The sequence below is a fragment of the Danio aesculapii genome, unplaced genomic scaffold (genome assembly GCF_903798145.1).
Source record: "Danio aesculapii unplaced genomic scaffold, fDanAes4.1, whole genome shotgun sequence".
NCBI lineage: Eukaryota > Metazoa > Chordata > Actinopteri > Cypriniformes > Danionidae > Danio > Danio aesculapii.
Window position 1 is genome coordinate 1 of NW_026613685.1, and position 26,591 is coordinate 26,591.

Below are 26,591 nucleotides of genomic sequence, written 5' to 3' on the forward strand. Positions count from 1 at the left end.
CTATCTGTCTGTCTATCTTGTTTACATGTCTACATGTTGCAGACACATCCATCCATCCATCCATCCATCCATCCATCCATCCATCTATCTATCTATCTGTCTGTCTGTCTGTCTGTCTGTCTGTCTGTCTGTCTGTCTGTCTGTCTTGTTTACATGTCTACATGTTGCAGACACGTCCGTCCGTCCGTCCGTCCGTCCGTCCGTCCGTCTATCTATCTATCTATCTATCTATCTATCTATCTATCTATCTATCTATCTATCTGTCTGTCTGTCTGTCTGTCTGTCTGTCTGTCTGTCTGTCTGTCTGTCTGTCTGTCTGTCTGTCTGTCTGTCTGTCTGTCTGTCTGTCTGTCTGTCTGTCTGTCTGTCTATCTATCTATCTATCTATCTATCTATCTATCTATCTATCTATCTATCTTGTTTACATGTCTACATGTTGCAGACACATCGATCCGTCCGTCCGTCCGTCCGTCCGTCCGTCTATCTATCTATCTATCTATCTATCTATCTATCTATCTATCTATCTATCTATCTATCTATCTATCTATCTATCTATCTATCTATCTATCTATCTATCTATCTATCTATCTATCTATCTATCTGTCTGTCTGTCTGTCTGTCTGTCTGTCTGCATGCTAGTTGTCTTGTCTGTCTGTCTATCTATCTTGTCTACATGTCTATCTTACTGTCTGCATGTTTGTCTCTCCGTCTGCATATCTTCTAGACTCCTCAGCGTGAGCGTCTCCCTGTCTCCAACAGTTTGTTTCCCGTAATATGGAAAAGCGAGCATTAGTTACAGGAGGATCCTCACGTAGCGCAGCGGCTCTTCAGGGCATCCTCTGTGTGACGTCGGTCACGGGCACAGACACACATGGGGCGTCTGTAACTTTCATAACGCCGATGGGGGTTTCAGGTTGCAGGTCTGGTGGGAGGCGATGAGGCGCGAGAACACGTTTAAAAGTGTTGCAGAATTCAGACAGACCCAGCGCTCCTGCATCCAGCTGCGGGTGGACATTCACAACGTTTCTTCACGAGGACAAAGTTTTCTTCAGAGGTAAATTTAAGCAGTCATAAATTATGTTAAGTGTTTAATTATTTAGAATTGAATCGTGTTCTGTTGAAAAGTCTTGAAATACTGATTTTGGATGTCTTTAATGAAGACAAGATAGAGCTTTGGGAGAAATGATTCTCATTATGGTTTCATACAATATTTGAACATTTGGCCAGACCTAAAATGTCTTTAAGTAGTAGTGTAGTCATACATTGCATCAAAAATACAAGTATACCTTAAGTTAATATAAGTTGTGACATAATAAACAATAATTGGATTTGCTAGACCATGTATTTTTCAAAAAGCCTGTCAGTAATTTTTCATGTTTAAAATGCTTCAAACCTTAAATCAAAAATTGCTATAATTCTTACTACCTTGTTATGTTTTTCAGATTTTTTTTCATTTTGATCTTTTTTGAATATTTAAATAATTTATAGAATATTTATTAAATGCTCCAGGCTATATGGTGTACTGTACATATAAGCTTAATTGCCTCCGAATAACATAATCAAATGTTGAGTGTTTAATCATTTATAATTAAATTTTGTTCTGTTTAAAAATCCTGAAATGCTTATGAAATTTGATGAAGCTATGATTCTCGTTATTTTTAATATTTAAATAATTGAATATAATGTTTAATATATGCAATATAATATATGTAGTGTACATATAAGCTTCATTGCCTCTGAACAGCACAAGCAAACAAGACAATTAATGTACAATAAATGAAACTTAATACAATAAAATAAATAAATCAAACACAGTAGTAGTATATAGTAGGAACGCTAAACACGGTATAAATAAATAGTGCAAACACAGGGTAAGCTAAATTTAACAACAATGTTATTTAAATACAAAGGAGTCACCAAGTCAAATGATCTAAAGCTTGCTCTCTAACCTTTTGATGAGTTTGCATTGGTAGTACAGTGGTTATGACATCATGCTTTAGCCTCTTCAAATTAATAAAATGACTCATCGACCAGGCAGCTCCGAGTGATTTATTTGCGAATTCCTTAGAGAAAGGGATTTTCTGAGTCAGGAAATTGGATATAATGTTACCTATGAGTAACTGCAGACAGATGAGGAGAACTCCAGCAACTAATCTTAAACTAATCTAACTGGACTCCAGCAACTAATCTGCAGGAGTTTGCTGAACCAGCAACTATTTTTAGCATCAAGTCACAAGTACATAAATGTTTATGAACAAAACCCGCATAGCTGAAAGTGTCTATGCAATTACTCACTCTGCATAATAATATAGGAGCCTTTTAGAAACATCCAGGAAACTATTTAGCTGCCATTCATCATGATTGAAAGCTGGGCTATCCTTTTCTTGGAGTCAGATTTGCCTAACCCTAAAGCAGCAGACATGGAACAATTCGTTACGACAAAGATAACCTCTCAATTACAGGACTTGTTTCTACAAAAACCCTTTTACTGACAGATTAGTGTGAGTGATGGACAAAGTACACCACAACCATCAGCTATAGCCTCAGGGTGGACTGACATGAATGACAGAGTTCAGTACGGTTACACATATCTGCATTAGTAAAGAACTTTACCTCTTTTTAAAGCACAGGTTTTAAAGAATTTTCCCCAAATAGTCTTGTATGATCATTATTAATTAATTATTAAAGTGTTTAAAATAATTAGATTGATTCATTTACGTTATTTAATTCTATTTTGGGCCTAATGCTCTTGCAGGTTGAAGTTTAGCCATGGCGTTGTCTTCTGCATTGTGCGTCTTCAGTCTGTTGGTTGTAGTTCAGGCCCAATCTGAACCCCAGCAACCTAAGATTGAACTCCGTCTAGCCGGTGATAAACGCAAGCATTACGAGGGTCGTCTGGAGGTCTTCTACAACAATGAATGGGGAACTGTGTGTGATGATGACTTCTCAATTGAAGCCGCTCATGTTGCATGCAGACAGCTTGGGTTCTTGGGCGCTGTCGCTTGGTCTCCGTCTGCAAAGTTTGGACAAGGAGAAGGTAGGCAAAAAGCTTATGGAAGATCCACTATGTGCACATGTTCTTCAATAACATTGGTAATCCATTATGTTTTAGTCATTAAGGGTAAATGATAGCCATCCGACTGTTGTTACCTTTAGGGAAAAGTATGGAAATAAGACTGAAAGTCAAGAGCAGACATAATGTCATCTCTTTGTCTCTTTACTATAGAAACATGCTGATTTGTGTCAATAAATCTGTCTAAAGATTGTAAATAAAACTCCACAGTTCAGTGGGTGGTTGTGATTGAGCCCTATGGAAGAGTGACCACTGGTTATTCCACTCTTATCCCCATTTCCATAGAGTTAGCAAAATCATATGAAGAATGTAATGCATAGCAAGAGAACACACGGGAAGTGTTTGTCATTTGTCATTGGTCACTTTATATTAAAGCAATTGAAGTTAGTAAAAATTGAAAATAGTTTTGAATAAAAAAAAACAATTATGATTAAATTAAATTAATTAAAATTAAATAATGATAAATTAAAATTGAGCATCGAAAAATGGAGCAGTGGGTAGCGCTGTTGCCTCACAGCAAGAGGGTCAGTTAGCATGTTTGTGTGGAGTTTGCATGTTCTCACTGTGTTGCTTCAGTTTCCCCCCGTAACTCCAAAGACATGCACTGCAGGTGAATTGGGTACACTAAATTGTGCGTTTCTGAAAACCATCATTAGCTAACTAAGGTTGCAAGTTCGGTCGTTACAAGCATATCCATCTTTCCAATGAACATTCACAAACTGCCTCACAAACTTGTATGCTTGCCGCTACACCTCTGGAGCTGTAGTTAGAAACATAGTTCCTGGCTGTGTTCTATTCCTAGTTATCCCCCTTTGCCAAATTCCTTTGGAACATTCTAACATTTAAACTTGGAATTATAAAAAAGGAGAATATTTAAAGTCATCACTCTTAGGTGTAATTTGTTTTTAAAGTATTTTTACAGTTCAGTTTTAGTGATCTTCATGTTTACAATTGCGTTGCCTTCGTAGTACATTTTGAAAACATTGATGACATTTTGAACACAGCCGTGGCTCTTGACTAAAGCTATAGGTGACCTATTATTTAAAAGCGGAATTTATGTTCCATCTCCAAAGCTTGTGAAAACAAAAAACAGCATACAAAAATGTTTTTAATTTATAGTAGGTTATTTATTAAGGATCAGTACTGTATATGACAATTGAACAGTTCTGCATTGGTTTGCATGTGTCAAATTGTAAAAGTAGACTTTTCAAAAAATATAAAATAAATAAACAATATTCTACTTAATAATAATAATCACCATCATCATAATCATTAATATTATTATTATTATTAAAGTAGGATTTTTTTCATTTCCTAATAAATAATAAATATTAAATTTCATTTCTTAATAAATAGCCTCATTATTTATTTATTTATTTATTTATTTATTTATTTATTTATTTATTTATTTATTTATTTATATGATATATATATGATATTAGAATACGTGTTAGCTTTTGTAAGTGATTTTATGTTTTAGAATATGTAATGTTCTCAATATTTGTAAAGGAAACATTGGCCCTATATGTGCCATTTACATATATTTCAATTAATATGGAAAACAAGTGCATGTTTTTATCAAAAATAATATCGGATTTTTATTTCAAAAATGCGGGTGCGTGTAAAGCAATATAATTTGCACAAATAAATTATGGGGTTCTGCTCTAAAGCAGTTTTACCACCACGTTTAGGGCAGCATTATGGCCGTTTTACATTTTAACTAATGATGGATCTGCAACAGAGAAACTATGGGTTTTATAGAAACACTCGTCACTACATCGTTCTTTTCCCAAATGAAGCATCATACTATGATAGTTCAGCTGCAAGTTATGTCGTTGTTTGGGAAACACACCCCTGGTTGGTGGTTGAGCTTTGGGCTAACAACCCACCTCGTAGAAATGAGATGTCACAAAACACCTATATGGTGCGGCTAAATATCAACTTTGATATTAACTGCCCTGGGAGTAATTAAATATTATCTGTTATTCAGGTGTGTTTTAAATAATATTCTTCAAAAACTAATCTTTTATGAATGTCATACAAGTTTATAATTATATAAGGTATAGTTAAAGCCCTAATATACAGTGTACTTCAAGTGAAATAGAAGAATGTAATCTTAAAATCTAAAGTTTGAATCCAGTGAACTATCCAAAACAATTTGCTTTGGCTGGAAAATAGCATAAAACTACCTGCGAAGGTGGGCATGACAAAATCCTCCAGTTAATTTAGTCTGTTCATTTTGTTGAGCTAGACATCTGCAAGTAAAATCATAAACACTGAAGAGCTGCTTTATGGTAGACACTGAAATGTAATTCAATTTGAAAGCGATTGGGAGTAAACTGTTCCTTTATGTGAGCCTGGTAGTAGTCACACCATCCAAAAGCCACCATCTGCTGGTGATTGTCAAAACCAACAATTGTTCTTTGTTCCCCAGGTCGCATCTGGCTCGACAATGTCCACTGCACAGGCAGAGAAAACTCTTTAGCCGCATGCCCCTCCAATGGCTTTGGTGTGTCGGACTGCAGGCACAGTGAGGATGTTGGGGTGATTTGCAATCAGAAACGAATCCCTGGTCACAGGTTCATCAATACCATGAACAACAACAATGTTGAGGTAAGTCAACCCACTCTAGGCCAGGGGTGTTAAACTCTGCAGCTCTACTTATTTCCATCCCTTCTTCAAAAAACTTACCTGCAGGTTTCCAACAAGCCGTAAGGACATCCTTAGTTTGATCAAGCGTGCTTAATTAAGGTTGAAGCTAAACTGTGCATGACTGTAGCCCTCAGGTTCTGGAGTCTGACCCCCCTGCCCTAGGCTCATGGAACATTGTAGTCATGCTAGATTATTAACCTAACCGATATTGACAGAGCTTAATCTCTAGGGATATTACTGAAATGCAAGACAGATGTGAGTTCAGAGGTAACTGGGTTTGAAACAGGCCTGACATGCCCTTGAAATGCTTTTGCAAGTTTCAAAGTATGAAGATGTGCTCAAGACCACAGTGTATCATCAAAACCACAGGGTTTCCCATCAGAGAAGCCCAGAATTGTACTCCCAAAAGCCATTATGTCTTAGAGAAACAACCACATACTTTGTCATATCCGGAAATTCGGTTCTGAGTGTAGCTTTAGCTTTCTCAGCATTCCTTTGTCGCTTTATCTCTTGGATAAAAAGGAAGCGAAGGTCTGTTTTCACAGGCCACGCATTCCTCTCCAAAGTTTGCTGCTCTAGAATAGTTTATTAGCGTTCACTTTTCATTTTATGGCATTGCCAGCTGTCCACATGCCACACTGTCCACACTAATATTTGTATATTTGCCATGTTGCTAAGGCAGCCAGGTTTAAAGGCAGTCCTATAAGAGGGATCAAAGAGCCCATGGTGTGCTTTTCCATTTCCACAACCCTTAGGTTTAATGACTTTACCACATTGTATGTCTCCCCCCTGTAATCCTTTTCCTGTTCCCACAAGATATTCCCCTACTCCTCCAGCGCCTTCTTTGGGGATTGCTGACTAATGGAAGGAATGATTTGAAAACAGAGAGTCCCTCTCATTAAATGTGAATTCTTTAATTGAGAAAAGCACACCGAGACACAGTGTTTTTTGGACTGGTTTGAAAAAACACCAGCCGTCAGGTAATGTCACCTCAACTTCCTATGATGTCACCAGTCAGGCGATGGTCTGTGAATGAATGTGAGAAGTTGTTAGCTATTGGTAGGTGTAATCCTGACTTTTCCGGAGTCACATACTAGAAGTCTGAGGCACAAAGGTTCCTCTGTGAACCTTGTATAAGTGAATTTTCAACCACCAACATACCAGGGTGAACTAAACTTAGACAGACAAATTCCTCAGGCGTTCTTCCAGCGCCAATGTTTTTGTAAGCATTCATTTTGTGTATTTTTTCTCATTAATGGACAATTTGATGTGACAATATGACAGAGGGTGGTGCGGTGGTGCAGTGGGTAGCGCTGTCACCTCACAGCAAGAAGGTCACTGGTTCAAGCCTCGGCTGGGTCAGTTGGCATTTCTGAGTTTGCATGTTCTCCTTGTGTTCGCATTGGTTCCCCCATAAGTCCAAAGACACGTGATATGGGTGAATTGGGGAAGCTAAAATGTCCGTAGTGTATGTGTGTGAATAAGTGTGTATGGGTGTTTCCTAGTGATGGGTTGCAGCTGGAAGGGCATCTGCTGTGTAAAACATGTGCTGGATAAGTTGGCGGTTCAGATTAATAAGGGACTAAGCCGAAAAGTAAATGAATGAATATGACACAGTGTCGCTTGGAAGTCAAAGTGTGCTGAATTCCTAACACATCATGTACTAGTACGCATTACGAAACACTTCCACAAATATTATCCTTTCCCAAAGCTGGAAAATTGCTAAATTAGGGTTTTTCTGTCATATACATACAAACTATGTTTTAAAGTGTGTTTGCCAGCTTTTATTTACCTTTCCTGGGTGTCAGCACAGCTAGCCAGTGTGTGCTCCACCCAGCAAACATCACCTCATAAAGAACTTTCTCAAAGATTTAGAAGAAGTTTACCACATTTTTACCATGTAAAGATCATGTTAGCTTAATGTCTGCGTGTAAAAAATAGATTCCATTACCCTGGAAATGTGTTGTGGTTAATGATAACATTAGCGTTAGCCTTTAAGTGCAGTTTAGCTGTTTTGGCTAGCTGAGTGTAATGGCTTGTTAAATAGTTAAGAAGTCATTCAAAGACTGTTTAGCAGGATGACCTTTAGTAAAAGCACAAAACACTTCATGTAATGCAGTGTTTCTCAACCACGTTACTGGAGGCCCACCAACACTGCATGTTTTGGATGTCTCCTTTTTCTGTCACACCCATTCCAGGTCTTTCAGTCTCTGCTAATGAGCTAATTATCTGAATCAGGTGTGTTTGGTTAAAGAGACATGAAAAATGCTCAGAGCTGGTGATCCTTTAGGAACATGGTTGAGAAACACTGATGTAATGAATGCGTTTCTAAGATGCCATTAGCTTTAGCTGCATTTAGACAGGTTAAGTTTTAGCAGAAGCAAGGAAATTCCATTAGATTTTTAGTGGTAATGAAGGCAATTGCTGAAATTGCTGCATTAACCTAGCAACCACAAAGAAAAATTGCTACTCATAAGCGTTGTGACATTTATTGGAAAAACACCACTCACGTTATTTTACCAAAAACCTGTAGCACAATCACTTCTTTTTGGAATGATACATTAAGTCAAATATTGTTTATGTTTTTACAGTTTTCCCACTCTATATCGGGACTCTGAAATCTAAACAGTTTTTAATTTCTGACCACACGCAACTCTACATTCACTTAGCGTCTAAACTAATAGAAAGACAAAAGACAGACTCTCAGAATAGACAGCGAATGAGCAAATGGTTTGTTTTGTGTTCCTGTAAACATTCAGTTAGAACAGCTTATCGCAATCATCACCACAACACACAGTCCACCAAATCACATGGAAAAAATCGTGCTTACCAAAGGTTTACAAGCTGTTTGCTTAGGGTGACCTCATCGAATTTTTGCAATTAATCAGGTAACGATTATATAATTTATTTACATTTTTGTCTGCAGCAGATGTTTTCCACCAGCACAACTTCATGCTCTTAGACAACTTGCTAAGATGCAATATGACCTGAGACGAAAACTAGTCAGATGTTTTCTGATTCTAAAGCATTAAATGTGAAGCAGCATTCTCCTGACATGTGGTGGAAAGTTAGCCATCTAAACGTTAAGTTCATGTTCATAAGTAATAAGACAAGACCTAAAGATGATTCAGTGCTCATAATGGACTGTGCTATGCTTGTCATAACGATTGATTTGAATATATATTCCCCTCTCGCTAAAGTATGCTTTAAGTCAACAAGGCAGTATCTGTCTCAACAGAATGCATCAGTAGTGAATGTACATGCTAAATGCAGCATAGAGAGGTCGAAGTTCAGGTTTTTCCACCAGGCTAAGAGGTGTTGGCTTTCTTCTGATGGATTCCGGTTTAAAACAAGAGGAGGAAACTTAAGATACTTTGGATTTCTAGACAATGAAAGCTGTTATGCTTTAAAGGAAGTATAGGGAGGAAAGGTCAGTTGTGAGGTTAGGAAGTCATTCAAAAGTTTATTAGCATGGAATCTGTTGATAAACATTCCTAAAACCATATAAGTGAAACTGAGATACATAAACAATTAAACTGTTGGGGTTTGGTATGACAAATTTAGACACTAGCATTCCGTAAAGGTGCAGTGATTTGATTGAAAATGTTGTAATGGTGTAAGGCTGTGTTCGAAATTGCTTACTTCCATACTATATAGTACGCTAAAAACAGTATGTGAGCCATATAGTATGTCTGAATTTATAGACTTCGAAAACAGTATGCGAGAAGTACCTTCTGAGAAGATGACCTACTACTTCCAGCGAGATTCTGAAGTGTGCATTGAATGGACGCTACACTATCCCATGACGCCCCGTGAGAGAATTCCTGAATGGGAGAGAAGCGACACAACTGATGCGGGTAGTTCATGCGATCATGACAAAATGGTGGATGTTGTATGTCCGAGTTCCATTCATACTGCTCACATTCATACTGTACAGAATGTACTTTTCTTACGGCAGAGTACTGTGTGCTTGGTAGCCAGTAAAACCATTTTGAAAGCATCAAAAGTCTGAAACCTTTTGCAAATATGCTTACCTTATTTTCACGATTCCATTTAGAAAATATTTCACTGTACATCACCAGAAGCTATTCATCAAAATTCTTATCGAGACACAATTGTGTTTTGTATGGAGATATTGTCAAGGACAGTGATCAAATATTCAATTTAAGGGTCATTAAACTTAATCACAGAGTTGTCAATTCATCTGAATCAAAAGTGTTTTTCAACTATTACTGGAGGGCCACCAACAGTGCATGTTTTGGATGTCTCCTTTGTCTGTCACACCCATTACAGGTCTTTCAGTCTCTGCTAATAAGCTGATGATTTGAATCAGGTGTGTTTGGTTAAGGAGACTTGGAAAATGTGGTGATCCTTTTGGAACGTGGTTGAGAAACACAGCTCTAGTACGTTACTATGCTTCACTGAACTTTTAGACATATAGCTACATTGAGTTTTAATCTGAAGACTAAAAAGTTGTTGTTGGCTTAGAACTCAAATCTCTATTTCAACAACGTTTCTTTATCCTCAAGCTGTTCAAAGCTGATCCTGATTTGTAGAAAACCAGTCGTCTGTGAAGAATCTCCAAGGTTGAGGCCAAAAAATCCCTCAAAAATGCTCTGTGAAAGGAGAGTTCAGGAGTCACATCAACGTGAAGAGTTTCCTTCGATTTGACTTGTTCGTGGGACCCTTGTGACCCTGCAGAGTTCACTGTGCCATCTTTTTTTCTTGTCCTCCGTCACTTTTCATTCACACACACAGAGTTGATGTCCTGACACAGAGATGACCCTGTAGACAAAAGCCAGTCTGATGATGCCATTCCTCGCAGACAGCTGTAAGACAGGCTGGATTTGGAGTAGCAGTGTGAATATGTCTCATGTTTGAGAGGGATGACACACTGAGCTGTTGAAGCTCTTTTTTTGGGGGGAAATGATTGTGTGAACATATGTTCACTTCAGAGATTCCGGATGTTTTCAGTGTGGCCCCTTTCTTGGAGATTACTTAAACAGGAATTTATATACCAGCTGAATCCTCAGAGGTTTCCTCCCTTTCATCCTTTTACTTACTTAAAAAGCGCCTAAAATTCCTGCTCCCTCGAACATTCTCCAAAACCACGAACCTGCCTAATCAACAAGTGTGTCCCTAGGACAGGCACGTGGAGGACCAACGTGAAACATGAGGCAGGAAATAAATTAGTGAGGAGATTTTTACTGCACGTACGCACCAGACACCCTCACCTCTCTTTCGCCCACTTTGAGAAGCCCTATGGAGGAACATTAACGGCGAGTAAATATTTTGATATCTGGATACCTAAATGTGAAAAGAAGGTGGTTTTGTCCCAGCTGGCTCCTTAGCAACAGAGGAATGTCTGGACTATGAGGGGCTTCCTCCACCCTCATGAAGTCTCACTGCTACCATTTCCATCATTTACGCATGGACCCCCTGATCTTAAAAGCAGGCAGATGTGGTTTTTCACTTGAATGAGTGTAAGTGCTTATGTCATGGATATAGCAGGGTATATGAGCTGACAGACAGCGTTTATAGTCTCAAAGACTTCTTTGTCATACCAAAAACCCACACGTAATCAAGAAAAGATGATGTCTGTTTGGTCATGCACATGTTAACAGTGGCTAGCATATGGCTAGCCGAAGTGTTTAAGATGTTAGTATCAATATTGTTAGTTTTTAGGATATCTATAAGCTATTGCGGCACCAAAACAGTGACAAAATCTGCATTTAGAAGATAGAAAAGCAATATTAACATGTAAATCTTGTAGTTTGTCACTTCCACCTAAATGGATCAACGGTCAACTTGTTTTTCATCAAATCTTGACCAATCAAATGCTCTCTAGTATCTGACATGCCACACCCCCTTCAAGATGCTTCACATTTGATTTGCTTGAGCTCAACCACTCTCACTGGCAAAGCGGTGATAAAACAAAATGGTTCAAACACTGAATAAAAGAAATGCACATTTGAAAGCACTTCACAGGTCCTTTAATGAACCTCACAGTTCAGTTACGTGCTGTTGCCGAAGTATTACTTTTTATGAAGGGATAGTAAAGGGTCCATCAGTTGTGCACTTTAGATTTTGCTGAAAGTTGTAGGTCATATAAGTATTTTTCACACATTGGACAAGCTCCTTGTACTGTTGTTTAACTAGTAGAGAAGTGGGTGTATTCAGATACAGGGACTGAAGAATCTTTGGTAAATCTTAGCTTTTATAGACTAACTTAATAGATTGAGATTTGCATTGGCCTGATCTGCAATCTCAGTTGCTTATTGGTGTTTTGCAGTATTTATTTTGTCCATTAAGACTGGTCACATGGTCACGGTGGTTCAGTGGTTAGCACTGTTGCCTCACAGCTAGACGGTCCTGGTTCAAGACCCGGCTGGACCAGTTGGCATTTCTGTTTGGAGTTTACCTGTTGTCCCAGAGTTGGCGTGGGTTTCCTCCGGGTGCTCCTGTTTCCCCCACATGTGCTATAGATGAATTGGATTAAGTAAATTTGCTGTAGTGTATGAGTGTGTGTAAATGTAAGAGTTTTCAAACACTGGGTTGTGGCTGGAAGGGCATCCGCTGTTTAAAATATATGCCATAATAGTTGGCGGTTTATTCCGCTGTGGTGACCCCTGATAAATAAGGACCTAAACGGAAGGAAAATGTGTGACACATTTTTTTCAGCTTTGCTTCTTTTGATTTAAAAATGACTCAGTGCAATGTCAAAGTATACGCTCACACTTGGCAGGTTTAGTTTGAGTAAACCGAACTTGTTTAATGTGCTCTCTTAATGTGATTTATTTCATACATTTTATAAATGTGAAATAATCTAAACCCTGGGGCACAGTTACATTGCTAGGAATCTGGGCTGTATGCATGGGTTTTGGTTCTGAGTTCCCTCACTGAAGAAAGGGACGGGACGGGGAGTTGGTAGTGCAGTCTCAAATCCTTTGAACCATATGTACTATGCCTCCCCCTACTTATGACACATCTGTTGGCGCATACAAAAAACACCTGGATGGAAGGAATTAACTCTGCTATGGTTAACCTTAACTATGAACATATAAGACCAATGACATCTAGACAAACCAAAAACAAGATACCATATCTTGTTATATTCAAAATATTGTCCATTACAATTCCAAAAGGCAATGGGAATGTGTCCCATTGCAGCATATTTTCCCTACAAAAAAATTGTATTTGAAGTCTTGATGACTATACTGTCTTACTTGTCCTTCTATCAGTCTGGGAGATTTTAACACTGGCTTCATTGTTAGTTGCTGCATGTCAGGTCTTGGACTAGACATTCTTCACGCCTCACAAGGCACAGATTTTTGGTTTAAATGTTATGAAGAATTTGTCCAGTTAGCCTAATATTTTATTCTTAAAAGGTACTTGATATAGTACCAAACACCTGCATCGCATTTTGAATGGTAGGTCTACTTTAGCTGGCATAGTGCACGTATAAAACATTCCAAATGTATAAAAAGCTCTAATGCACCTGTATCATCATAGTAGATCAACCTCTGAAAGTTTTATATGGGAAAAACCTGAGACTGATCAAACAGGGCATCTCTTTAGTGTAAAAATACACACTGGAATATGTCTGGTCTGGTTTCTTTAGGCGGAGGTCACACTATCAGGCAACAGGCGTGTGCTCTTCCTCGCATCTGGCTGGATGACCCCAACTCACACCCTCAACCCTAACACTCAGCCCTTTGGTTTCCTCCAGACTTCCAGTGCTTGGGCAAACAGGGCCGTGTCTGACTCAAAATCCCACTTCAACCATACCCAACCCATCCGTCTGGCTTTTATATAGTAATATTTACATTTACATCAGATCTGCTCACTCTGCGTCTAGAACATTTAGGTCCACGTGAGGCCACCACATTCCTTTGGCTTTATTCCACCGGCCAACTTTCTCGCTTTCTTTTCTTTCATGCTCACACATGCACATTTAAACACATTGGAATTAAATTACCCGCAGTCTTCATCTAATGTTTACCATGGTCAGCTGAAACATGTCCGGTAACCACCTCCCTCTTAATAGCACTTTTTAACATCTGAAACATTCCTTTTAGTTGATATCATTGCAAGCTACTCTTGTGAGGGCACATCGGGGGGCTTTTTTTTTGGAGCTAACAAAGATGCTTTTGAATTTTATACCAGTCAATATTCCTCCAAGCTATAAGATTCCCCAAACTAAATGGATTGTATGACAGATTAATGTGGTACTGTTCTTCAAGGTCAAAAACTGCTTCTCGAAATGTAGAATAACTACCACAAAACTTGTCAGGAATGTTTTGAGAGCATTTCTGAAGAAATCAAAGTGAATTATTTGGGCCAAATTCCAACTACAACCCTATCTGGTCAGCCTTGTCAGATTCATGAATTTTCTGGCTCCTCTGTTTGGCCCTCAGATTCCACCATGAAAGAGGTTTGATTTAAAGAGTGACGGGAAGATCTCCAGGACTTCCTCTGCTACTTCAGAATATTATCTGAATTAATGATTCATGTTGGTGCTTCTGGTAACACAGTGTGAATTCTGTTAGTTGCTGATAAAGTGCTTTTTTCTTTTACTTCACAGACTCTTGAAGAACGAGTTGAGGAAATCCGAATAAGACCCATATCATCCCACCTCAAGCGCATACCCATTACAGAAGGCTATGTTGAGGTTAAAGAGCGGGGGAAATGGAGGCAGATCTGCGATGGGGAGTGGACTCCTTTAAACAGCCGAGTCGCCTGTGGAATGTATGGTTTCCCTGGAGAAAAGAAATACAACAACAAAGTCTACAGGTAAGAAAAATACTCACTGTCTTCCTTTGCATGACAAATGGACATTAGCCAAACATTCCTTTGGAAACACAATGGTAATATCTTTTCATTTCCCTTGTAGAGGCTTTTGTGATTATGATACATTAAGTATCAAGGCAGAAAAAGGATGCTGGATGTGCATGTCAACAAGTTGCATGGAGATTTTCAGGTTTCCCCAAATGTAACATTAACTTTGACAAACATTCAGCAGGAGTTATTTAGCCCTCAGATGTGTGTGTGTGTGTGTGTGTGTGTGTGTGTGTAAACGCCTCCCTGAGTGAATCATGCCCAGATTGTTTCCCAACATAAGTCTTGGCTGTTTCCCTTCTAGCAGAGAACATTGTGTTTCCTCTCTAACTCTGCAAAGGACATTTAACAGTAAAACAGCCTTGGAATTATAGTTTTAGGGGGGGTTCAACCACATTTGTGCACCAAAACACATAGATGTTCATAGCCAATGTTTATATGTTTGTATACATTCTCAAAAATAGAGCAGGAAACATTTGAGACTGGTTTGTTAGATGTATTCATGGGTTTATTTCTCTGAAATATGCCACATACTAAAGAAAGTAATGCCTGATTATATTTAAAGACAAGGAATGTCTATGTTTGTGTTATGAGAAGCAGACGGACAAGGAAGGTGAGTGAGTTATTGATGATGTTTATTTACAACACTTGAGCACACAAGGAGAACGGAGGAGAAGTGAGTGGAGTCTGGTTGTTTGGATGATCCTTGGTGGCAGGCTGGATGACTGATACTGAGGGAGACCGAATGCACACACCAGAGGGCTTGCGGGGAAGACAGACTGATGACAAACACAAGGCAGACAGGACCCCGGGAACACTGGACAAACTAGGAGAGACAAAGAGCAGATAAGTACAATATACTGAGGTTGACATGCTAGTGATTACCAGGAGGTGTTTCACTCAGAGTCCGCTTCGTAGGAACGAGACCGGACACTGAGTGAAGTGAGGTGTGTGCTTATATAGTGACTAAGTGATTGGGTGCAGCTGTGTGTGGTTAATACTCAGGTGACGGTGATCGTTGAGTGATGCTGGTGGAAGAGCCTGGCCAATCCGTGACATTACCCCCCTCCCCAGGGCCCGCTCCTGAGGGCCTATACCTCCGACGCCGTGGTGGTCTACCACGTCCACGAGGTGCTGGAAACTCGGGGTGATTGGAGTGGAACTCTTCCATAAGTGCAGGATCTAATATATCTGATCTGGGGACCCAAGATCTCTCCTCCGGACCGTATCCCTCCCAGTCGACAAGATATTCCAGCTGACCACCACGACGTCGGGACCGCAGAAGGTCCTTGATCTTGTAAATGGATCCGACTTCCGACATCAGTGGGGGAGGAGGTTCCTCTTCATGGCCAGGCTCTGTGGAGGGAATCAGAGGGTCGTGAAAGGGTTTGAGGAGTGAAACGTGGAATGTGGGGTGGATCCTATATTGTGGTGGTAACTGTAACTTAAACGTGACGGGGTTGACCTGCTCCAGGATGGTGAAGGGACCAACAAATCTGGGACTAAGTTTTCGGGAGGGCAGTCGCAAGCGGATGTCTCTGGTGGAGAGCCAAACTTTCTGCCCCGGCGCATAGCTAGGACCTGGAATCCTCCTCTTGTCGGAGACCTCCTTGGCTCTGCGAACTGCCCTCTGGAGATGGTGATGAGCATCGTCCCAGACCCTCTCGCTCTCCCGGAACCAGTAATCCACTGCGGGGACATCAGAAGGTTCGCCATCCCAGGGAAATAGTGGAGGTTGGAAGCCCAGAATACACTGGAATGGCGTAAGTCCGGTGGTAGGTTGCCGCAGGGAATTCTGGGCGTATTCCGCCCAGCCCAGAAACTGGCTCCAGGAGTTTTGATGACCGTGACAGAATGTTCTGAGGAACCGCCCCACTTCTTGGATCTTCCTCTCTGTCTGGCCATTGGTCTGTGGATGATAGCCAGACGAGAGGCTGACGGTCACACCTAGGAGTCTGAAGAAGGCTTTCCATAGTCTGGAGATGAACTGGGGTCCTCGGTCCGAGACTATGTCTTCAGGTAACCCAAAGCATCGGAAGACATGGTTGAATAGGGTTTCGGCGGTTTCTAGGGCTGTGGGCAGACCTTTCAAGGGAATCAGACGGCAGAATTTGGAAAATCGGTCGACAATGACTAAAATGCAGGTATTACCTTCAGATGATGGGAGATCTGTCATGAAGTCAACTCCTAGGTGTGACCAGGGGCGGTTTGGGATGGGCAAGGGATGGAGTTTACCTGCAGGTAGATGGCGAGGACTCTTTGACATAGCGCACTCTCTACAGCCTTGAATGTATCTCCTCACATCCCTCGCCATGTGCGGCCACCAAAAGCGTTGGGATAGCAACGAGAGGGTGTTGTTGGTCCCGGGATGCCCTGTGCCCAAAGATGTATGGGTGGAATGGATCAGATCTACCCGTTGGTTTTCAGGAATGAAGCGACGATTGGGGGGACAGCCCGGCGGAGTCCTGGATTCGGGAGTGGCGATGACTGTAGGAGCGGACCAGGTGATAGGACAGACCGTGATCTGTTCTGGAAGGATTCTGGCTGGGGTCTCCATGATTTCTGGCTGATCATAAATTCGGGACAGTGCGTCCGCTCGGATGTTCTTTGACCCAGGTCGGTAAGATATTGAGAATTGGAATCGGGAGAAGAACAGGGACCATCGGGCCTGACGAGGACAGAGTCTTTTGGCTTCTTTGAGGTACTGGAGATTTTTATGGTCTGTAATCACCTGGAAAGGATGTTTGGCTCCCTCCAGCCAGTGTCGCCATTCTTCCAGGGCAAGCTTTATAGCCAATAGCTCCCGATTTCCGATGTCGTAGTTTCTCTCCGCCGGGCTGAGCTTCCTGGAGAAATAGGCGCATGGATGGAGTAATGCTGGTGTACCATGATGTTGTGATAGGATGGCTCCTACTCCAGTTGTCGAGGCATCTACCTCGACCACGAACGGGATTTCAGGATCTGGGTGAGTCAGGAGTGGAGCTTGAGTGAAGGCTTGTTTGAGGGCTTGGAAGGCTGCGTCGGCTTCGGGAGGCCAGGAGAGTTTCTTGGGTTGGTTTTTGAGTAGGTTGGTAAGCGGAGCGGTAATGAGACTGTAGTTGTGGATGAAACGTCTATAGAAATTGGCAAACCCTAGAAATCGTTGGAGTTCTTTAATGGTTGTTGGTTTTGGCCAGGAGACAACGGCAGTGACCTTCCCCTCGTCCATGCGAACCCCTTCATGATCAATGATGTACCCCAAGAACTGAACAGACGGTAGGTGGAAGGAGCATTTTTCAGCCTTGAGGTACAATTGATGGTCTCTGAGGGTTTGTAGGACCTCCGCAACGTGGTGGCGGTGTTCGGCCTCACTCCGGGAGTAAATCAGGATGTCATCAATGTAGACTATGACGGAGATATGGAGGAACTCCCGGAGGACTTCGTGAATGAAGTTCTGGAATACGGAGGGGGCGTTGACCAGACCATAGGGCATGACCAGGTATTCGTAGTGCCCTGTAGGGGTCACAAACGCCGTCTTCCACTCGTCCCCCTCACGTATTCTAACCAGATTGTATGCGCTGCGGAGGTCCAACTTCGTGAATACCTTGGCTGATCGGAGTTGTTCCAAGGCCGCAGGGACGAGAGGAAGGGGATACCGGAACTTTATTGTTCCTTGATTCAGAACTCGATAGTCGATGCAAGGACGCAGCCCTCCATCCTTCTTGGCCACAAAGAAAAAGCTTGAGGCAGCGGGTGACGTGGACTGGCGGATATACCCCTGACTCAGTGCTTCCTGAATATACTCCTCCATGGCCTTAGTTTCCGGAAGGGACAACGGGTAGATCCTACCTTTGGGCATAGGAGCGTCTGGCAGCAGGTCTATGGCGCAGTCCCATGGCCGATGTGGAGGTAGCTGGGAAGCTCTCTTGGGGCAAAAAACGTCTTCATATGCGGAGTATATCTTCGGGATTTGAATGGATCGTTTATCTACTGGACTTTCAACTGACGTGACATAGATAGTAAGGGGTTTCTGAAGTTGAACAGGTAGGTCGGGAAAACATCTGGTTTTGCAGTCTTCACCCCATTTTCTTATCTCTCCTGTGCCCCAAGAGAGGATGGGATCATGCTTCACCAGCCACGGGCGCCCTAGAATGATGTCCATGGATGCACCCTCCAGAACCAGAAATTGGATCTCCTCCTTGTGGAGCAATCCCACTTGGAGATAGATAGGCTCACATTTGCGATGGATACGTGCCTGGGAATGGATTGCGTTGGTTATGGGTTGGATCTGGTAGACGTGCGTCGAGGCTTCGGTGTTAAGATGGAGCTGGCGACAGAGGGCGTACGATATGAAATTTCCAGCTGACCCGGAGTCGATGAGGGCCGTGACTGAAACAGATACAGAAGGGGTAGTTAACTGGACATTGGTGGTGAGAGGATGCATTTTTTCAATGGGAGAACTGAATACACTCACCAAAGGACGTGCTGGACGAATGGGACAGTCCAGCCTGACATGTCCTTCGGCACCACAGTACATACATAAACCCCGGGTCAGCCTCCTCTGTCGCTCAGTGATGGTGAGTCTACCAGATTCCACGATCATTGGTTCTGGTTCTGGAGGGACTGCTGGCTCTGGCGAACGGAGGAGTGCTTGGGGTGCAGATGGAAGATCGTGCTGGTAGACCCTCAGACGATCTGAACAGCGGAGAGATTGTTGGATGAATTTCTCCAACCCCATGGTATCGTCGAGGGCTGCTAGCTGTAGTCGGAGGCTGGGCTCCAGTCCGAGCCGGTAGGTGGTGAGGAGAGATCGCTCATTCCATCCGCTAGCAGCAGCCAGAGTACGGAACCGGAGCGCATAATCCTGAGTGGACATGGCTCCCTGTTTGAGATGGTACAACTGTTCTCCAGCTGCTACTTCTGCATCTGCGCGACCGAAAACCTCCTTAAAGTGCTTGACGAATGCTTGAATGGAGCTGGTTACCGGCCCAGACTGTTGCCAGATGGTTTCTGCCCACCGAAGAGCCGATCCAGAGAGAAGGGAGATGATGAAAGCGATTTTGGACCGATCTGTGGGATATAATTCAGGTTGCATGGTGAATATTAGAGAGCATTGTAACAGAAAACCATTGCACTCCTCCGCCCCGCCAGAGTAGGGCGCTGGTCGAGCCATGGGACTGGATGAGTGGGTGGACGGTGAAGAAGTGCTCGGTGCTGGTGGTGCTTCGGGAAGTGGAGCAGATGGTGACAAGACTCTCTTCAGCGAGTCCACCAACTCCTGAATGGGATCGTGAGTGCTCATGCTGTTGATTGTAGTTGGTCCGGTCTTCTGTTATGAGAAGCAGACGGACAAGGAAGGTGAGTGAGTTATTGATGATGTTTATTTACAACACTTGAGCACACAAGGAGAACGGAGGAGAAGTGAGTGGAGTCTGGTTGTTTGGATGATCCTTGGTGGCAGGCTGGATGACTGATACTGAGGGAGACCGAATGCACACACCAGAGGGCTTGCGGGGAAGACAGACTGATGACAAACACAAGGCAGACAGGACCCCGGGAACACTGGACAAACTAGGAGAGACAAAGAGCAGATAAGTACAATATACTGAGGTTGACATGCTAGTGATTACCAGGAGGTGTTTCACTCAGAGTCCGCTTCGTAGGAACGAGACCGGACACTGAGTGAAGTGAGGTGTGTGCTTATATAGTGACTAAGTGATTGGGTGCAGCTGTGTGTGGTTAATACTCAGGTGACGGTGATCGTTGAGTGATGCTGGTGGAAGAGCCTGGCCAATCCGTGACAGTTTGTTAGTTGGAACGTTTCAGAAATGTAGGGCGTTTAACTACTGGACATGTGAGTCTATGTATTTTAAGTCTGGGCCTTCCATGTTATTCATGCTTTGCAATAAATGGGACACTCTGTGTACATCAGTGGTCTCAAACTCAGTTCCTGGAGGGCCACAACTCTGCATAGTTTAGCTCCAACTCACACCTGCTTAATAGTCTCTAGTAGTCTTGAACACCTTGATTAGTTGGATCAGTTGTGTTTGATTACGGTTGGTTGCAAAACTGTGGCAGAGCTTCGGCCCTCCAGGAATCGAGTTTGAGACCTATGGTGTGCATGGTACATTACATGGCCTTAAAGATAGAGCTCACCCAAAAATGTCGGTAACACTTTACAATAACAGTACATGAATAATGATGTGTTAATATGTAAACTAAACATTAGTTTATTATGAAGTTAAGGCTAGCACTAATCATGAACTAACTTAAACTACAACATGAGTGAATATTGGCTACCTTAATTACTTGTTAGTCCATGTTATTATTTATTGCATTAATTTACATTTAACTTTAAGTTAAATGTAACCAACATGACTTTACTTGGAGGGGCACATCACCGTTAACTTATCCTTAACTACTGTGTTTAACCTTTATGTCGTGTTCACATCCTGCCTCTTACTTTAGCTTTCCTGGTCAAAATTGACCGGTCTGTTTTAACTGCTCTTAAATTAGCACAAAAAAAACATTTTTCACCACCAAATTTATATTCAACATTCTTTAGCTGTGAATAATGTCTTAAAGTAGTGTTTAACATAAATTTATAGAATTAGACATGAAATAACTGCAGTGAAAATACAAGTAGGCACTGAATATGTATTGCAAAATAAACAATAGATGACAGAAATCTAAATACTTTGTTTGGTTACTAATAGACAGCTCACTAAAATAACTATCAGAGGGTCTGACCAAAGAAATTGACATTTTAATCCATCTGAATGATTTATCAATCAGCAAAGCACAGACAAAACGATATCCTTTCCTGTGTAATAAGTGCTCGAATTCTCATTCAGTCCTTCAATTGGATTATATTAGTTATACTACTAATATAGTAGTAATATAGGCAACAGTGACCGAGGGTACAGATGGTGAGCATGGACACAGAACTACTGTACCACTCGTTATACTTGGTAATTTTTGAGCGAGATGCTAATGGTCTAATCCAATAATTGATGCTAAGCTAAGCTAAAAGTGCTTCTGCTACACCCAGTTGAATGAAGAATGACAAAGAAAGAAAGAACGAAAGAAAAAAAAAGAAAGTAAGAAAGAAAAAAAAGAAAGAAAGAAAGAAAGAAAGAAAGAAAGAAAGAAAGAAAGAAAGAAAGACACATAGATGGGTTTAGATGTGTGTGTGAGTGAGTGAGTGAGTTGCGGTGGTGTGTATGGGTATGTTTTCTGTCTGATGGTTGAATATAGTCTGGATACCCATTAATTTCCTGGCTGTCACTTTTGACCGGGAACACCACACAGGTGTAACAAGATTGATTAAAACACTCAAAATTCAATGAAAGAGGTGATCATCACTTTTATATGTGCAAGTGCATAGTGTGGAGGATATCATAAGGTCTTGAGGCAATCAGATGTAAAACACAATATTTATGAGTGTTTTAGGTTGTAAATCGGTAGCCATTAATCACACATTAACTACATCATGAGTCACATGAGTTTAAATTAGTTCATGATTAGTGCATACATTAACTCATCATTATTCATGTACTGTTATTGTAAAGTGGCACCAAAATGTCTAAAAAATTACATTTTATTTAACACAAAAGAAGACATTTTAAATAATGTTGAAAAAACAAATACTATGGAGTTGTAGTTTCCTATATTCTGGATGTTGGGGGAGTAAATGGTGACACAATTCATATTTTTGGGTGAAATATTCCTTTAAATCACAGCTAATTAGTAATAAAGACATTACCAATAAGTGCTCACTTATTAAATGCACTTGCTTTGAACCCAGAACAGGCTGTACTTATTAAACCAGTTTCTTAATCTGGAGAAAAGGAAACGTGCAGGGGGAAAAAATCCAGCTGTTTGTTGACCCGTCCTGCACTCTGATTTTCTCTGTACCATGGAATCAAAGGAAATGTTCTGTTTTCTTGGGTTAGCGCAAGTTTACAGCCACAGGCAATGTCCGATGCGCTTAATAATTTTAACAGGTGTCCCTCTGAATCATCATTGTGATTTCCCCTAAATAGTAATGAATCATCTTAAATTTAATTCCACAATTAACAGAAGTTTCCCTGCGGCTCTGATTTGCAGATCACTGTCAATGCGTAAAAAAAAGAACTACTGGGGTTTCTCTGTGAACTGCACTGGAAATGAAGCCCACATGTCCAGCTGTAGACTAGGCAAAGCTCTGGAGCCCAAGCGGAACGGCACATGTGGACGTGGCCTGCCTGTGGTGGTCAGCTGTGTGCCTGGCAGAGCTTTTGCCCCCTCATCCTCCACCGGCTTTCGCAAAGCCTACAGACCAGAGGTTGGTAGCATACAATTAGCTTTAGCTATAATTTGAGTAGTTGGAGTCACGTGTGTATGTCTAAATGGGGCTGAAACAAAAGTCATAAGAGTTTACAGTGTCATCAGCAACAGAAAACTTGTTTAGCTTGATTAGCATTGGGCTAACCTGAAATTTGTTTATGTACTATTCAACATTAAATTATGATTTTAGACTTTTAAATCCTGACCAACAGTGGTCATAGTTGGTCATTTAGGTCATGAACAACAGATTGAGCATGGAGTTAGCATTAGTGCTAACTTATATAATTTAATGTAGGTGTTTGCACAGGACTGAAGGTGTTTGCTTCATTTTGCATTGCATCGAAGCTGGCATTGTTATCTAGTTGTTTGTAGCCTACTGATAAACTAGCCAGAGACATACTGTTTGATTACTAACTATTGTCTATGTTGGATATGTTAACATCTATATTAGTGTATAATAATATTATATAAGTGTTAACATATTCAACATGGACAATAGTGAGTTTTAGCTACTAGCGCTTCACAACAAGCAAAAAATTGTGAGTAATGGTAGAATTAAATATTATTTTTAAGATCTTGGGGTCAACATTTACTTGTTTGTATGAATAAACAAGCCATAATTCTGTAAATACTGAATTTTAGTGGCTTTCAACTGTAAAACATGTCCAATTTGGATAATAGTAAGTCAGTGGAATAAACAAAGCATGAAGTTAGCATTAGCTGCCTCTTGATTGGCCCTGCTTAGCACTGAAGTGCACAAAGACTGATGCTGGAATAAATAGCAAATAGCTTTCCTAAAAATCTACTATGGCATCAGCAATGACATCATGGAGGAGTTAGCGGTTACCAGTTAACACTGAGTTCACAGACTGTACTTTTCTGCATGTGCTAATTCATTTTTTCTTTTTTTCATGGCTGAATACTAGAGTTTCAGGCCTTCTCTGGGATGATTTATGGTTGTTGAAGTCGAGTCTGTTTTCCCTCATCCTTCAGCCTCTTCCTCACATTTCTGGAAAGAATTGTTTTCCTGGAAATAATGTTTTCCTGTAGATCATCATGTTCTCTCAGGCTGGATGTCAGGGTGACACTTGAAAAAATCATGTAGTACATTAAATCATGCTTTCTTTTGGATAAAAAGAAGATTGCATAATATTTAAACATGGCCCCAGAGAGCTGAAGTGAGTTTGTTTATACAGGCAAATGGGGGGAAAATCATCTGAAAGGCTGAATCACCTGGATCAGATCCACAGACTGAGAGAGCTAGACTGTACAAACATGGGTCACTGAGGGTGTGTGGATTGATAATCCTGCTAATTTTTCCCTCTCTGATTCCTTAGCAACCGCTGGTGCGTCTACGGGGAGGTGCAAATGTCGGTGAAGGGAGAGTAGAGGTGCTGAAGAATGGTGTTTGGGGAACAGTGTGTGATGATAACTGGAATCTGAAGGCTGCAACTGTTGTGTGTCGAGAGCTGGGATTCGGAAGTGCCAAAGAGGCTCTCACTGGAGCCAAGTCAGGACAAGGTTTGTGTGGCTTTTCATGCATAATATGTTTTATCAGTGCTTGTAAAACTGAGATGATTTGGAGGCACTGAGAATCAAGAGTGAACACTCTTACCTTGATTTCCAAACTACTACATGTCCCAAAGGAGCCTGAAAGTTATTGTTCGGCCAGAATTTTGAATATAAAAATCTATTACCACAAAGATGTTGACTTTTTTTCTCCTAAAATAAGTGACTTTTTTATTTTTAGCTATAGCTGTGGTTCTTGGTAATTAATAAAATGCAAGTCAGTGTCTAAGAGTTTAAAAAATATATACGTAAAACTAAATAATTTATAGCTGTGGCTCCTGATATTTGCTCTATTTTCATGAAGCAAAGTGATCAGACTGAGCAATCAATTGAATAAATTGAAAGTGTTGTCAATTCCAATAATATGAACTCATAGCATCTCTAGCCACATGTTTGTGCTGAGAAAGAAATTAAATACAAGTAGCCACGCACAGCTTTTATGTTAATTCTCTTTCTACCTCTCAAAAATTTGAATAAACATGAATATCCAAGCAAGAGTCATGTCACATGCTGTCCTTTTTAAAAACAACACAATGTACAACAGCCTGTTTCTGGCATTCATCAGATATTCATGGTTCGCTGCTCTTTACTAAAGCTCTTCACTGCATTAGAGGCAGATGTGAACATTCTTTAGCCAGGAGACTCATGCGTAGCGAAACATCTGCATGTGCTGCTCCTCAGCTGATGTTTGGACGGGTCCTCATACTAGCGGTTTAAAATCCCTTTCAGTCCATTTGCTGAGAGATGATGAGATATTCTGAGATGATGAGACATCTGCACTTGCAGCGTGCAAATTATACATTGACTATCCGGATTGGGGATTATGTATGTATATTATGGATGTACATAATGTTAATTTGTGTATTAAATATGCATGCTTCAGCTAACCCAATTCTAATATTTAATTCAGTTATATCTCATTTATGAATTTTTTTCAGTGTTCCAAGGGATAATGAGTGTTTCTGTTCTACAGTAACCTCCATTTGGCTATTTTAACATATACGAACATATACGGATGACTTGTTTTTGAAATAAAATAAATTTTGACATGTTTGTTTTCTTGCACTAGTAAATTGATGACCATGGAAGATTTCATTTATTGTTTAACTTCCATGTGCTAGCATAGGTGTCTGTTGCAGATAGATACATATCAGATAGATATTTCACATATCAGATAGATATTTTACTTGAAAAGTGACTTGTGAACACTTGTGTCTATAAGTGGGCTAGATTTGCCAGTTTTAAACAGCTGACTGAATAATTTTCAGAATAGATTGCTAGGTGGGATCATCGATTCACAATGCTTTAAAGCATTATAGAAGTTCAGATGTATATTATGTATAATCTACAGTGATGGAAAGAGTACTGAAAAAATCATACTTAAGTAAAAGTACCATTACTTGTCTAAAAATGTAGTGCAAGTATCTGTTGTAAATATTACTCAAAGTATGAGTAAAAAGTAGCCATTTCAATAGTACTCAAGAGTAGTGTGTATCACGCTGTAAAAAGCTGATGCATTAACATGTAATTTGTGGATGTGTGTAAGTGTAACATTCTGTAGTGCATTTAATGATTGAGTTCTGACCTCAACTCGATTTTCATTTCCAAACAAAATGCAAAATCCCACAACGTTGGGTACAATGTCAATCTGACGTCATGTTGACGTCTTTGCCTTCTGGATATTTAAGGACATTTCGGTCATCATACAATAAACATCCTTCATCTTCTCATCAGTGACCGTCTCTGGGTCAATGTGTGTAAAGATTTTGGACATCTTCTTGGAAACTTAATGGACATTTCTTAATGCTTTCAAACAGTTTGCTGCATTTAGAAATCACTCATGTTTTGAGTTAGTTCGTTATGATGCGATTTACCTTCTCAGTATGATCTGATTGTACAGGAATCACAGGACGGATTTTTCTAATCCCCATAGGCAGGAAAAAATAAAGTAGTGACTGCAGGTTGAAGGAAAGTAGTGGAATAAAAGTACCGATACAGCACTACAAATGTACTCAAGTAAAAGTACACATTTTTAAAACTACTTAGTAAATTACAATTCCTGAGAAAAACTGCTCAATTACAGTAATTTGAGTATTTGTAATTTGTTACTTTACACTACTTATAATCTATTATTTTATTATTAATATCTTTT

General features: G+C 40.6%; 1 protein-coding gene across 1 annotated transcript in view; it reads left to right on the forward strand.

The window, feature by feature from the left end:
- Positions 1-852: 852 nt before the first annotated feature.
- loxl2a (lysyl oxidase-like 2a) overlaps positions 853-26,591 on the forward strand; it is a 42,186-nt gene continuing 16,447 nt past the window's right edge. The window contains exons 1-6 of the mRNA XM_056452568.1: positions 853-1,054; positions 2,756-3,037; positions 5,508-5,686; positions 14,310-14,518; positions 22,652-22,868; positions 24,208-24,391. Coding sequence (XP_056308543.1) covers positions 2,770-3,037; positions 5,508-5,686; positions 14,310-14,518; positions 22,652-22,868; positions 24,208-24,391 — 1,057 coding nt within the window. The 5' untranslated portion in view covers positions 853-1,054; positions 2,756-2,769. The remainder of the gene's footprint in view (positions 1,055-2,755; positions 3,038-5,507; positions 5,687-14,309; positions 14,519-22,651; positions 22,869-24,207; positions 24,392-26,591) is intronic.